Source organism: Fusarium mangiferae (genome assembly GCF_900044065.1).
Source record: "Fusarium mangiferae strain MRC7560 genome assembly, contig: FMAN_scaffold005, whole genome shotgun sequence".
Classification (NCBI taxonomy): Eukaryota; Fungi; Ascomycota; class Sordariomycetes; order Hypocreales; family Nectriaceae; genus Fusarium; species Fusarium mangiferae.
The window spans coordinates 402,570-416,947 of record NW_024573925.1 but is presented as its reverse complement, the minus strand read 5'-3'; the positions used below and the strand labels follow the sequence as shown (position 1 = coordinate 416,947).

The following is a 14,378-nucleotide window of genomic DNA, read 5'->3' as shown; positions in this document are numbered from 1 at the left end:
TGATTCCTCTTTTGGGCTCTGAAGATCAAGGGGTTTTTTGTTCTCTGACCCTGTCCCCAGCTGGGCCACGCAACCCCTGCAGGGGAGAGCTCCCGCTTCTTATTCCTGTCTTGGGATTTAAGATTCATTGGGCCATGCTCGTTTCTCCAGATTGGTTTTAAACGCGCCTTCTCACTCTCTCTTGTCCTGCAGGGCGACACCTCGGTGCTTATGCGGGCCAGGCTTGTTTTGGCACGTAAACGCTATATCCTTGCCTTTTATAACATAACAGCGAGCACATATTGGTACAGTACAGCACAGCATGTAAACCTGGAGATAGCCGCGGTGGTAATTAACTCGAGACAATCACATGCGGGGCTGCAGAGGAGAAGGTCCGTTCTCATAAAGCTCCAGTTTATGCTTTTTGGTCCGTGGAAAAGGGCTCGAGCACCGGCACTATTCAGTATAATTCCGCGCTTGTCAAGAGCTTGGTCGCGGAAGATGGGAGAGACTAACATAGACTTTACGGATTGTGGATTTTGTCTAGTGATGGTTCACAATTCAGTTCAATATTTGATCCACTCTATTGCGTTGACCTGAGAGGCATGTTCCGTGAACCATGAGTGCATCAACAGAGAGTCTGGACCTTGATGATACAGGTTTGAGTTGAAACTAGGTATTTTCACATATCAACCACATCCCTCAAGACTTGCCAAGTACGAAAAGAATGAGGCATATTTGTTTGGCTATGGCGTATAAACACATGTCAATGAGATTATCGGCCTGGCAGGATAGGATCATGATCCCTACCTGTCACCGGTAATAGGATGTTTTCACAAGCAATTCCTACAAAACAGAAACTCTCAAAGCACTCCGTAATGAAGATCGGATCAGATCATGCTTGTTTTTGCGTCGTCAGTATCAGAATCTGGTGCCCACGGCCGAGAAACCTTCTAGAACGGAGATGGTTACCGTTCGCAGGACCTCCATCCGAGGGCCGAATTGGGTCGGAGGGTATTATGTGTGTTTTCCGACCATTCTTCTTCTGACGTCGATAGTTTCTCCATATTAGTTTCACTCTACTAGTTTAGTCAATCCGCGATGCTAACTAGCTAGCTAGTTTAGCGAAGTGGTTCCTGGTCTAAAAGTGCCGTTCTTTGACATTCCGTCAGCGGAACGGCAGTACCTGTTGCATTCAACTGAACACCACTAACCACAGAGTTCAGTTGCGACACTTTGTATCTGAAGTTTGTTGGTTTGTCATTCCTTATCAATGTTGCTACGCCGTCGCCTCTTAATTTTACTTGTGTCTCTCTCTATCTGCTTTGCCTCCCACTTGAAACTCTCTCTCTCTCCCTCCATATCACAGCCAACCCAGTGCCGTCCGTCTCGACCTAAATAATCTCCGGCAGTGTTGCCCTTCTCCTCTTCTCCTTCTCACGGAACGGATGTAACCTTGGGACCACAAACGCACCCCACTGCTCGTTCCGGAAACCGAGGCCGTACCGCGCCGTCGTGAGGGGATCGTGGTCCCTCTTCCCCCTTGACATGCCTGAACTTTTTAGCTTGTGGGGGTGTTCTTGAGATCGAACTTCAGGTTTCGGGCCAGACGGTATGTAAGGCAGGGCAAGGGACGGACATTTGACATAATCACCCTTAAAAGTCAGTACGACGAGCAGGGCCAAGCATGGTAGAACGTCATGAACCCACCGAGGCATTACAACCCACAGGTAGATCATCTCCGAATTATAGATAGTGAGGTACAGTATGGTATGGCTCCGGAGCATTTTGAAGCAAACATGATGCAGCTTGGTAGGGCTAGCCTTGAAGGACTCTATCAGAAACAGGAATGACCGCCGTTGAAGGAGATACCTTATGCAAGTGAATGGGTATTGATCAACAAGGAGCATACCCAAACCAACCACAAGAGTGTCGTTGTCCTCGTTTCACCTGTATTTCGGAGGTTTAGGCAGAATAGGCACGGAATGGACGGGTATTCTCTTCATGCGTGGTTGCAGAAGGGGGGGAATTTGCCTTGTAAACGGGCCGTTTATTACCAGACTGCCGGGTCGTGCTGATATGCATCCTTCGGAGGATTGAGGGATAAGCAATCGTGATGCTGCTTCTGCAAGGACTTATTACGCGAGGTGTTTGAGGTTCAGTCTCTGACTAAATCGGGCATGACTAGATGATGAATGAGAGATGGACTCGTAGAAAAGCAGCGTTAATGTAGTGTTAGTATTAGATCTCTAGAGTGCTGTAGTCCCGGGTAATGACCGTGTAAGTCACGATGGTGGAATGTCACGGAGATGGCAGAGGCAACTGTACCCTTCGGTGTCCCTCACTCAACTCCCACCATGGACAGGTCCCTGGCTGCTTGCAATCTTATTGAGATCGTCGTTGGTGCTCGTCCTTGTGGTATACCTATCTGTGCCTAAGACTCAGCCCTGAGCTGATCTTCGGATGCCACGGAGTAGATTTTGTATAGCTTTTTTGAAGCATGACGAAGAAAGACAGTAGAGCAGCTTTGACTTGTTGCATTACCTGGTGATTTATGAGGTCCCCGAGGAAGTAAAATGACCGCCAGGCTATAAGCCTGCCTGCGGCGTTCAGACGCAGTGTAGCATTGGTGGTATTGAGCAACTCAGGTCCTTCACTAAATGATAACAAAGCACAAGGATTCGGATAACAATCGCGCTTCAATCATAGAAGCTCCTATTCGGTGTGTTTATCCGCTGCATCAACTCACGAGCGGTCTTTCACTTTCCCGGCCATCAACATCATGCATCGAAGCTGGAACTTGATCCCCAGATAACCGGTAGAGCCCCTTTCGATCCGAAAGCTGTAGCTATCGACGGGAAGCGTCTGGGGAATGAAGCCTCAAATGGGTATGTAAATTAAGCCTCTTTAATGTTCACGATATAACGTCTTTGCATCCACACCGTAATTGCACACGGGGCTGTGCTCGTCACGAGCTGTTTATTCACCGAGGTTCTTCTCAATGTTAATTACATAGCCAGCTAGGGATTGTTTTATTCGAGAATAATTCTTGAAATGTCTTAATCATCGTAATGTGATAGAATCGTGCTACCAATTGTGAGATGTCATAACCTCGAATGGAAAAACACTGCCTCTTCAAGTATGAGTGGCATCTGGAAACACAAGAACTTGAATACTCGAGGCCTAAGAGTGTCTGACTCTCGATTGAATAGAGACTCTAGTGTTAAGCTTCAGTAAGGTAGCGACAGGCAAGTTGCATCCTGATGATAAGGCCATGGTCCACCAGGATTTCGATGACAATGAGAAAATACCCTGACATGGAATCATCAATTTCGTCTCTTGCATAGAGTTCATATGCAGTCATTTGAGTGCGAATAAAAGAAAGCCCTCGCCACAGCAAGTCCAAGCAGCTGTGTTGAGTCACAGATCTGATGTCAGAACACAGAGGGAACTCAACCACAACAAGATTCGGGTTTCAAGCCTTCTATCGCGGCAGAAATATTGCATAATCTCGTCTCTTTTTTACCTATCGGTAATCTTTGACTGACTAGCTAGAGCAACGATGAGAACGCACCCCCGCGTTACTCGACCATGACGTTGGTGATGCCATCACAAGTAGGCAGCAAGCAAGCTGGCCAAGTTTGAAGGGCAGAATCTATTGCGAAGACCTTTCTACGTCTCTCTTCCAAACTTGTGATCATTACTTGGCTTTTCAAAGGCGAAGTGAGTGTGAGTATATGTACATCATGCCAACAGCACCTCCTGAGCCAGGGTTGGTGAGTGATAGAGTTGAGCCAGAGGTGGTGATGGTATAATGAGCTTTGTGATTATCGCAGCTCAAGCGTGTATCTATGCAACCTAAATACGCACCCATCTATGATCCCCAAACACAAATAAAATAAAAGACTCAGATGTAGCGATACGAGCAATGCCACATCTCGCCTTCACGCCCATGTAGGTCTCCCACATGTTCCAACCCCTTCATCATCCATCCTATCCAGTTACTTCTTTCTACCACAAAGCCCTAGGAAAAGCCAATGTCGAAAAGCTACCGGGCAAACCGGTGCCAAAGGTCCCAAGACATGAGAATCCCCGGCAAGACGCCCAAAACACAGAACAAGGTTCGATTGCAGCGCTGTTGGGCTTTCAAGTCCTCATTCCGCAAAAGAAGGATATGGTGTATCTCTTGACGGATTTTTGCAATGTCGCGGTGGATCTCACGAATGGCCTTGTTGAGGCGAGCCTCCACGTTGTTGATGGTGCCGTAGGAGGTGGATGAGGCAGGGTAGTCCGACATGATGGCTATGGCGGGACGTTGGCTTGTGAGAGTTTGCGGTACGGAAAATCGAGCTGATGTGTATGCTGAAGTGAGGTAGTTGTGTGAAAGGTGCGTGGGGTTTTTTCTTTTCTCAGTTTGGCCTTGTAAGAGATGAGGATGTGTCGAAGAAACTGAGTTGAGGACTATAGCCTGGTATTTATACCTCTCGAAATGAATTCGATGAAATGGTCAATTTAATGTGATATATTGCTTGCTGGCTACTCCTGTCTAAAGTTCTGGAAGGAATCCCACCGATTCGTTGTTCGTAGACATTCACCACCAGGCGAAAGCCTAGCTTTGAAGGGGTATCTGGACTCAACAGCAAGAAACAAAGAATAAGATAGGTAATTGAGGCCTAAGATAGCATGACTGTGATAGGTCATCTCGGGTAGCTGCGTAAATGTCGCAAGCTGCGGTAATGAACGTGGAAAGTTGTCCATAGCTCCATGCTTCTACCCAGGGAATAAAGAACAGAGGCACAAAAGGACTGGAGATTCAGCATCAGCCGACCAACAGCAATTCAGGTTTCGTCAATGAATCTGACGGAACAGGCAGGCTGGAGTTGTTGGATATTGCTTTCGCGTACATCTGGTTTGCTTGAACGGCGTGTTTCCATAACAGTCACCAATTGAGGAAATCTCTTTGAGGATGCTGTCATTCAATTGTTTTCTCAGGATGAGGTAGGTAACAAGCCTTCCTTGTTTATGCCTTTATGCAACTCTTGGCTGGGCATGACGTGTGTCTTTGAAGTAACAGCTCGGCCCATCATTTGCTTCACGGAGAGGATGCCATCAAAGTTGCGTTATGGCATGGAGCTTGCCATGGCTCTCATTCTTATAGCATCTCTGAAGATGGATAAAAAGTGGAAGTATGCATAGGCCTTTGTGTCGCTGCGCTCCCACTTCATTCATATGTATGATTGCGTCGCTTCAAAGGCCTTTTGGCCAGACACATCGTGAATAACATCAATCCACATAACCTCCTTCACACGCTCCCGAACCTCTTCCCAGCTCTGTCGTCCAGTCAAACTGTTTATCGACTGCACAAGCCAATCTTCACTGCTATCAAAGACAATGATAGACCCAATCACAAGAAGCCAAAGCTTGATGTTAGCGGTGGCCTCGCCTTGCACGGGCGTAGCCTGAATGGCATCGCGGAACTGTCGACTGAACGAATCAGACTTTAGTTTTGTGCCCTGTATTTGCAAGAAGATGGTTGACTCATAAGCAAGTAGTCCAATACGTAGCGCTTCCTGTATCGGCGCCGGATCTTGCGAAAAGTCAAGTTGTAAAAGGCGATACTGGATTGACAGCATGATCTCCTGGAATGCTTCGGGTTTGAGCTTCTTGGAACTTGGCGAGTGTTTATTGGCTAGGGCAGAGAAGTCTCGAAGATCTTTGAAGGTGTTTTGCAATCTCCAGTCCCAGGTGTAGTAGACGTTCATGAAGTCCAGCGATGGTTCTTGGATCTCGAAGGAACAGGCTACGGTTCCGAAGGCTTCGAGGAGAGGTTCCCATGCTGGCTTGCCGTCGTAGATCTCAGGTTTGCAGCCGTTTCTGATGGACCAGCCGAGGTCGACACTGCCATGATATTAGTGGGAGTTAATGCTGGACTAGGGGTAGAACTCACCGGCACAGCTTGATCTGTAGTTGTCGATTATGTGTATATCCTTGAAGACCACCCCTCATCTTGACAATCCGCCGAAGACCATTCGAGTGGGCCTCGAAAGCCTGGGCATCTTCCATAGCATCAGCCATCATAGCCAGCGATATGATGGTCGCGGTAGTCGCATCCTCGACTTGCTTGGCAGGGTCTTGCAGTCTTTCTTGTAAGAGTTTGATGGTATGCCGAAGACGATTTCGTGTTGATGCTGAGAACTCTCCGCCCCATCCAGTCTCATACTTTCCACGTCCCAGTAATGACTGCATGTTGATGAGATCTTGAAAGGCGCTGACCATAAAACAGATGCAGTGCAAATAGGCTGGATCTTCCAGTAGCCAGCGGAACCAGCATACCTTCTCGCCGTCAGGATCGAAACACCATTCAGCGGGGTACATAGTCTCCTTGATGGTGGTAAGAACTACAACATATTAGCTTCATCAGGGACCTTGGGGCGGGAACGTTACATCTATAAATATAATACCTCGAATCTTTATCAAGGGGCGTAGCAAAGGTGAAAAGATCCAGATCAGGCGGGGGCTTGACTAGTTGCACCATGAGAGAAGGCGACTCAACCCAAGCTCTGTCTTGGCGAGCATGTGTATGGCCGACTGTCCACATGGCATCTGTGCAGCGAGTGATCGCCAGGGGTGCAGGGCGATCCAGCTCCTCCACATCATCATTGGCTCCGGGGAGAGTATCGACTCTAACGTCCAGTATTGGATGTCTTGGGGGTGACTTTTTTGTATTCTTGCCGCGCATTACATGGCTACGGATAAACTTGCGAGATTCAGGCGCTGGTTTGCCTACTGGGCCTGAAGAGACAAACTCGAACTTTTTGGCTGTACTTGATCAATACTACTGTTATGAAGTTTATCGTGTGTGATCCGGGAATAACTCACGACCCTGTTGACGAGGCTTTCGAGCTCGTGGCTTGGCCCGCACTGGGAGTGATTCCGGGACGGGGACTGGCTGTAAGAAGGGTTCTAGCATGATGACTCGGATATAAGGCAAAGGGATCCTCTTTCAAGCCGATGACTGCGATTATGCTACGGTCCGTTGAATGAAGCTTAGAGTGATGAGTAAAGAGTTGAGTTGAGGTGAGACGAGACCAGATGAGATTGTTAACTCTTTACGGAAAGCAATCGAGCTCACAGAGGGGACCTGTCAGCATCATCTCGCCAAGACCACGATTGTTTTCCTATTTCGGTTAGAGCACAGGGCTTAGTGTCGGGTTGGCGATTGAGCTTAAGGCCGATCGCTGGTTAGAGAGTCTGACAGAATAATAGAGTCATCTTTGCCGCGGATTCTGCCATTTCACTGCTGTCTATATTTAGTCTGCCTGTCGCCCTAATGTTCGTCCGAGATGCATCTGCCCCACTTCCTCCATCGTACTCAAGCCAACGGTCTCGGGCATTGAGGGCCTGTCCGAACGTCGAATCGGACGTAGACAAGTTCAAAGAGGCCCGCAAATGCAATGCTTCTTGCGATCCTTCCAGAGATAAACTCTTGGCACGCAATCTATTGCTTTCCCAAAGCGGTTCCCAATCTGTCTTTGCCGTAGAGATGTCGTCGTCAACGGTGGCTTGCAATACCACTCAAGACTTCATAGAGTTGAGAACTGTTTCCCTTTTTCGGTTTATTCGCGAATATGTGCTTTATCTCCATGTTTTCAAACCTAATTGTAAAAGACATAAAAGAGATGAATGTCCGCGTCTTTGGATCACACTCAGAACATCATAAACACAATCATCAGCTCTTACAATAACAAGACTACGATACCAATCAACTATTATTAGTTCCAATCATACTTCCCCCATAATCTACATTCGATATCTACACAATGGCTCCCAAGTCTCTTGAACTCACCCCAGATGACTATCGCTTCTTCCGCTCCCAAACTACCAAGCCCGTCCCCATCCCCAAGGATATCTCCCTCTCAGAGAGCACCATCATCATCACTGGCGCAAACACCGGTCTTGGCTATGGCGCCGCAGAGCAGTTTCTCGCAATGAACCTCAAGCGTCTCATCATCGCCGTCCGAAGTATCTCCAAGGGTGAAGCCGCCGCAGCAACCCTCCGCGCCAAGTATCCCAATGCCGAGATCCTCGTCTGGGAGGTCGACATGAACACATATAAGAGCGTTCAAGACTTTGCGAAAAAGTGCGAGACGCTTGATCGTATCGATCTTGTTATTCTCAACGCCGGTATACAAATGACAAAGTTCGAACTTAGTCCCGAGGGCCATGAGGTTTCCTTCCAGGTCAACTATCTCTCCACCGTTCTTCTCGCGACACTGCTTCTTCCTACACTCAAGCACAAGGCTCCAGCAGGTCAACCAGGACATCTCACGATCGTCAACTCTGGCACAGCTCTGATGGCCGACTTCCCCAATGCCAAAGATGAGAACGTCATGGAGTTCTTTGACAAGGAGTCTTTTTTCACCGGCGGTGTGAACCCTCTTCCTACGTATTCTAGAACCAAGGCCCTCGCACACTTTTGGATCGTCAAGTTGGCTGAGCGCGTCAAAGCCGAGGATGTGATTGTCAACCTCGTTGATCCAGGAATGGTCGGCGGAACTAGCTTGCAACGGGGTCAGGGAAACATCATCATTCAATACATCTTTTCTTTCGTCAACTGGGTTATTGCTCGGAGCATCAAGAACGGAGCTAGTACATTTGTGCAAGCTGGTGTTGTCATGGGCAAGGAGACTCATGGGTCTTATATCATGGATTGGAGGATTCACCAGTAAGTTTAGCGGTTCAATCCAGATGCCTTCAGTCACTAACGATGGATAGTTATACCAAGTTTTTGTACACACAAGAGGGTAAGGCCTTTGCGGACAAGGTCTGGTATGAGACGAACAAGCTTCTGTCCTTTGCCCACGTCGACGGTATCTTGAACTCGCTTTGAGAAGCGATGCATCTTTTAAAGGAGTTCTAAGGGCTTTATCATTTTGTTGGGTATAAGCGGGACTGGGCATATGGGATATAGACGGATAGACTAATAATTAATCTCCTTATTTTGTTATCACCTTGCAGACCAAAGATTAGTGTCGAACAACATGCACATTAGCTTTTCTAGACCAGATATTCCGAACTACCCAAGATTCGAGTTTATCTCTGGACCGAAATGTAACCGCCTTTCCAAGATGTTTATGTCATACGCAGAACCTCCATCAGACAGGCTACTCACATAAGATGACTAGATGACTGATACCATAACCCTAAGCAATTAAAGTGCTTAGGTAAATCTAGCCTAGACTTAGGGAACTCTTTATTGAGTTTATTTCAATACCCTGTGTTGAGGTTCGGTGTTTTCTTGTTCCCTTAGGCCAGTATACAGTGAAGTGAAATCAGACACCACTCTACTTAACTCAATGTATACAGCACTGTACAGAACGTCTATTCAAAAAGGTTCTGACATCAAATAGAAATACCTTTAACACAAGCTTATTATTAGTCTTCTGACCTTTTGTGTAATTGATCGTGTCAAGTGACGCGTGCAAGTGGTTGAGTGATGTGAAGTTGGACAAAGCTACCCACCCTATACCACATGAGTCAGCTCAATACTGATCTGTCGACACACACTAAAAGATCTACAACCAGGTCTCGGATGACTATCGCCAAGAATACTGTCATGTCAGTCGGCACGGCCTTGCCTTGGTGTGCCGTTGTCGTACAGTATGTACCATCCCATGGGCGTACATACGATGCAGCTCGTACCTCACATTGAATCCTACCCCACAATCAATCACGACAATCGCGAACAAACAAACAAACAATTTCAATTGAAGAAGAGTTGTGCCGAGACCCGTGTTCTTTTTGAAGTTGTTGATGATCAGTGCAAAGAGACCAATGAGGAGCAAGGGGCATGTTTCGTTGATGTTACAAGTGGAAAGGAAACTGTAGATTTCGCTGAGGTGGCTTGATGCCGGGTAATCGGCGTGAGAAGGGGACAATCACTGTGAGAGCTGGAACTGGAGAAAGTGAGAGGACAGCGCCGAGACGAAGCAGGCCGGTAGCCGTGCCGTCAGTTCCGAGGAGGTACATACATACCCGAGACGTCTTGAACCACGACACAACAACAACAGACACATCCAGAGAATACATATGATGAAGACGAGATATCATCAATTGAGTCTCTGATTATCTGAGATAATAGATTACCAGAGCTTGATCCTCTTCAGTCATCATCAACGGAGTGGCCGTGTAGTTTTCGGGTGGTGGTGGTGGCTGTTCCACTTTGGCGATAGCGCCAAGACATGGAGAAGGGGACCAACCAGGAGCCAAGGGGTAGTGACTGATTCCTCCCGCCTCATTCGCAGCCATTGCCAAGCCTGTCTTGTCTTGTCTTGTCTTTCAAGAGCAAGGAATAGAATGGACACAGTGGACAGTCAGTAGAGCCAAGACAGAGATATAGTGAGCAGAGTACGGATAGAGAGACCAGAGACATTGCCGGGCTGCTTGATGAACCAGCTCAAGGTAAGGTACTTACCTATATCTCTCACAGAGTGATACTCGGCAAGTATCTTCTGCCGTCTTTGCCGTTGGGTTGCTTGCTTTTGGACTACGGCTCCCTAGTTCCGAGCCCGAGCCTTTTTTTGGGGGTTCTTTGCAAGCCCAAGCCCCCGGCTCGTGTCTCTCCAGTCCAATCAGATTCCATCTTCACTCTCCCAATGCTCCACCGAAAATCCTGACCTGCCCTGTCTTGCGTCTGTTCTGTCCAGGTCCCGCCACAGACCAGTCCACTCACTCCCCTAACACTCCCCGTGTCTTCTCACTGTAACTCTCTTTCACTTCAGGGCCCTTGCTTCTGCTGTGCGTTAGTCCAATTGCTTTGCGAATCTCGTCCATCCCGTCATTTCCATTTCGCTCACTCTCCCTCACGCACGCACGCACGCTTGACTTGGCTCTTTGCCGGACTCCGATCTTCTCCTCCTCTTCTTCGTCACCTCTTTCGTACCCTTCACAGGCTCGCTCTCTCTTCTCCTCATCCTGGGCTCGGCTTCGCTTCGCCTTTTGCATACTCTGCTGGGTCTTTCATTTCCCCTTCCTTTTCGCGATACCTGCCAGCTGAGAGAGAGTTATCTATCTACCGACGGCAGCGCCACGCGTACCTTGTTCCACTCGTCTAGACTCGACTCGACTCTCGATCCGACCACCCACGCAACGTGCCTACGCTAGAATACCTGCTTTTTTACCACTCACTTTAACCTGTGGTAAACCTATTCAATACCGGCTCCCCCCGTTCTCGTTCACCCGCGAGCCTTGTTCCGTCGCGCCATCTCGTCACTCTTTCGTTCTTGCCAACCGCTATAATCGCCTTAATAGCACCATCACGAACACTTGGGGTTCCTTGACACGATTTGAATTAACGCATCTACGTTTGTCGCTTGGCCATCATCATCGCCTCAGTCAATTCTTCCGTTCGCGCAATCGACTAAAGACGCATAAAGAGCGACCCCAGGTCGAGGGACTTTGGTACGGCTACTGAGATTGGTGGAATTCAAGATCCATTGCCGAAAGGAGGCCTTTGGCCATGGCCGACAACGAAAAGAGGGTTTCCACAGGAGTGGCTCAAGAGATCCCTCTTGACCCATTGCCTCCGGTTCAGCACCAGCACAATGTCGCCAGCGATTCATCATCCGAGTTTGACGAGGTGAGTCTAGTCACATTGCCTTGCTTTGCGCTACTTGCTTCATTTGGACCCGAATCTACTGCGGATCAATTAGACTGACACATAGGACCTCAACAGTCTTTCTCCTACGATCAGGATGACATGCCCGACTTTCAAACAACCGAGCAGGACCTTCACGTCACCGAAGATGACCTACTCGAGGCTCGCGAACTGGCCTCAAAGTACACACTAGAAGATGTGCGCCACATAATGGCTCGCGTTTATCGCATCCACGAGAAGGATCCCAACTTTCCACTCGTAGTTATTCAGAAGATCAAGGCCTTCCTCGAGAACGATGAACTCTTTACAAATCCCGAGAAGCACGAGAGTCTGGTGCAGGAGATGAAACTCGAGGCTGCTCTCATCACAAATAACAGCCCCTACGCCGAGGTTCGTGCCGTCGTCGAGAACAAGGATGATACTTCCATCCCTTCATCAACCATTCGAAGTTGGACAATCGGTCTCGTCTTTTCAATGCTCCTTGCTTTCACCAACCAGCTTTTCGATATTCGCCAGCCTGCCATTCGCATCATGGCCAATGTCGCTCAGCTGCTCTCATATCCAATTGGCAAGGGTTTCGAGAGGTGGCTTCCTGACTATGGCATCACTCTCTTCGGTGTGCGCCATTCCCTCAACCCAGGTCCCTTTTCCAAAAAGGAGCACATGCTCATCACCATCATGGCCAACGTCGCATATAACACTCCCTATACCAACTTGATCATCTGGGTTCAGTATCTGCCCCAGTACTTCAACCAGCCATATGCTTCACACTTCGCCTACCAGATCTTGATCGCCCTGAGCACCAACTTTATCGGCTATGGAATGGCTGGTGTTTGCCGTCGCTTCCTCGTTTATCCCTCGTACTGCGTTTGGCCTGCGTCTTTGGTTACTATTGCGCTCAACTCGGCTTTCCATACCGACAACAACTCCGCGGTACAGGGTCCCTTTGGCAAGATCTGGCGCGTTTCTCGTATCAAGTTCTTTTATGTCATGTTCGGTGCTATGTTTGTCTGGTTCTGGTTCCCCAACTATATCTGGACCTCGCTCTCCAACTTCAGCTGGATGTCCTGGATCGATCCCTATAACCGTGACCTCAACACCATTACTGGTTTCAACAACGGTCTTGGCATCAACCCATTCCCAACCTGGGATTGGAACGTTCTCCTCTGGGATTCTGCTGACCCGCTCATGGTTCCTTTCTTCAGTACTTTCAACCGATTTGTTGGCGCCTTCATCTCCATGTGGGTGGTTCTCGGCCTGTGGTACTCCAACATCTACAACACTGGATATCTCCCCATCAACACCAACCGTGTCTACGATCGCTGGGGCGAGCTGTACAACGTCACTCGAGCCATCAACGACCGAGGACTTTTCGATGCCAAGAAATATGCCGACTACTCTCCTCCCTTCTTGGGCGCTGGAAATGTTGTCATCTACATCTTCTTCTTCGGTATTTACACTTCGACCCTTACCTATGCTCTTCTGTTCCATCGACGCGAAATTGTTACTGGCTTCAAGGGTCTCTTCAACAGCATGAGGAGGAAGTCAAAGCGCGCTGAGGAGGTTCACGATCTCGATGTTCACACTCGTCTCATGAAGGCTTACCGTGAAGTTCCTGAGTGGTGGTACATGGTTTGCCTTGTTTGCGCTATTGCATTTGGTATTTCTGGTATTGCTGGCTGGGACACTCACACTTCGCCTGGTGTCATTTTCTACGGTCTTGCACTTTGCCTTGTGTTTGTCATTCCCGTCGGCATTATCAAAGCCATGACTGGTATCGAGGTGACTCTGACAGTTCTTGCCGAGTTTATCGGAGGTTCTTTCGTTGAAGGCAATGCCCTGGCCATGAACTACTTTAAGTCTTTCGGCTACGTCACCTGCGCTCACGCTGTCATGTTCTCCAACGATCTCAAGCTTGCTCACTACGTCAAGATCCCCCCTCGACACACATTCTTTGCTCAGATTATCGCTACTTTCATCAGCACCTTTGTCTGCGTTGGTGTTCTCAACTTCCAGATGACCCAGATCGAAGGAGTCTGTACCGAGGATGCTCGATGGAAGATGACTTGCCCCAGTGTCAACACCTTCTTTACCGCTTCAGTTCTCTGGGGTACTGTTGGACCTAGCAAAATCTTTGGAAAGGACGGTCTCTACACTGAGGTCTTGATCGGGTTTCCTCTCGGTGTTGTGGTTGTTCTGGCTGTTTGGGCTATCAACAAGAGGTTCCCCAACTGGACCTGGACAAGACAGATTCACCCTGTGGCTATCATGTACGGAGGTATTGTTTGGGCACCTTACAATATGTCGTATGTCTGGCCCTCGGTACCCATTGCGTACTTTTCCTGGATTTATCTCAAGTCGCGCTACCTCGGCTTGTGGTCTAAAGTAAGTTCCTCGTCACTAGAGCTTCTGAAACCAATACTAACAACAGCAGTACAACTTCGTGCTCTCTGCAGCCTGGTCCTGCGGTATCGCCATTGCAGGCATCATCATCTTCTTCTCCCTCCAGCTTGAAGGCACCGAGTTCAACTGGTGGGGCAACACAGTTGGCTACGTGGGATGCGAGGACGATGCCTGTCCTCTTCAACCCCTCGAAGGCACGGATTACTTCGGTCCTCGGGAGGGTGAATTCCACTAGCCGCCTCGACTGGGGGCATCACGATGAGATGATTTGGCGCAATGTATATGGGATTTGAGCGTGCGTTTATTTGTATTGGGACATTTTTGAATTACCTGGAAGATT

General features: G+C 48.5%; 4 protein-coding genes across 4 annotated transcripts; 2 read left to right on the top strand and 2 right to left on the bottom strand.

Moving 5' to 3' along the window:
• Window positions 1–1,373: 1,373 nt before the first annotated feature.
• Window positions 1,374–1,697, bottom strand: FMAN_07070 (uncharacterized protein; the record flags this gene model as incomplete). Its single annotated transcript, XM_041830650.1, has 1 exon — window positions 1,374–1,697. One exon carries the CDS (start codon window positions 1,695–1,697, stop codon window positions 1,374–1,376), a length of 324 nt encoding a protein of 107 aa, XP_041681292.1.
• A 3,507-nt stretch (window positions 1,698–5,204) lies between these two features.
• FMAN_07069 (uncharacterized protein) lies at window positions 5,205–6,949 on the bottom strand (the record flags this gene model as incomplete). The annotated part of the gene is made up of 4 exons (XM_041830649.1): window positions 5,205–5,877; window positions 5,927–6,377; window positions 6,424–6,798; window positions 6,859–6,949. 4 exons carry the CDS (start codon window positions 6,947–6,949, stop codon window positions 5,205–5,207), a joined length of 1,590 nt encoding a protein of 529 aa, XP_041681291.1.
• Window positions 6,950–7,799: 850 nt separating this feature from the next.
• Window positions 7,800–8,869, top strand: FMAN_07068 (uncharacterized protein; the record flags this gene model as incomplete). The annotated part of the gene is made up of 2 exons (XM_041830648.1): window positions 7,800–8,704; window positions 8,755–8,869. 2 exons carry the CDS (start codon window positions 7,800–7,802, stop codon window positions 8,867–8,869), a joined length of 1,020 nt encoding a protein of 339 aa, XP_041681290.1.
• A 2,628-nt stretch (window positions 8,870–11,497) lies between these two features.
• FMAN_07067 (uncharacterized protein) lies at window positions 11,498–14,273 on the top strand (the record flags this gene model as incomplete). Its single annotated transcript, XM_041830647.1, has 3 exons — window positions 11,498–11,617; window positions 11,714–14,020; window positions 14,070–14,273. The coding sequence occupies 3 exons, from the start codon at window positions 11,498–11,500 to the stop codon at window positions 14,271–14,273; spliced, it is 2,631 nt and encodes an 876-aa protein (XP_041681289.1).
• Between the last annotated feature and the right edge of the window lie 105 nt (window positions 14,274–14,378).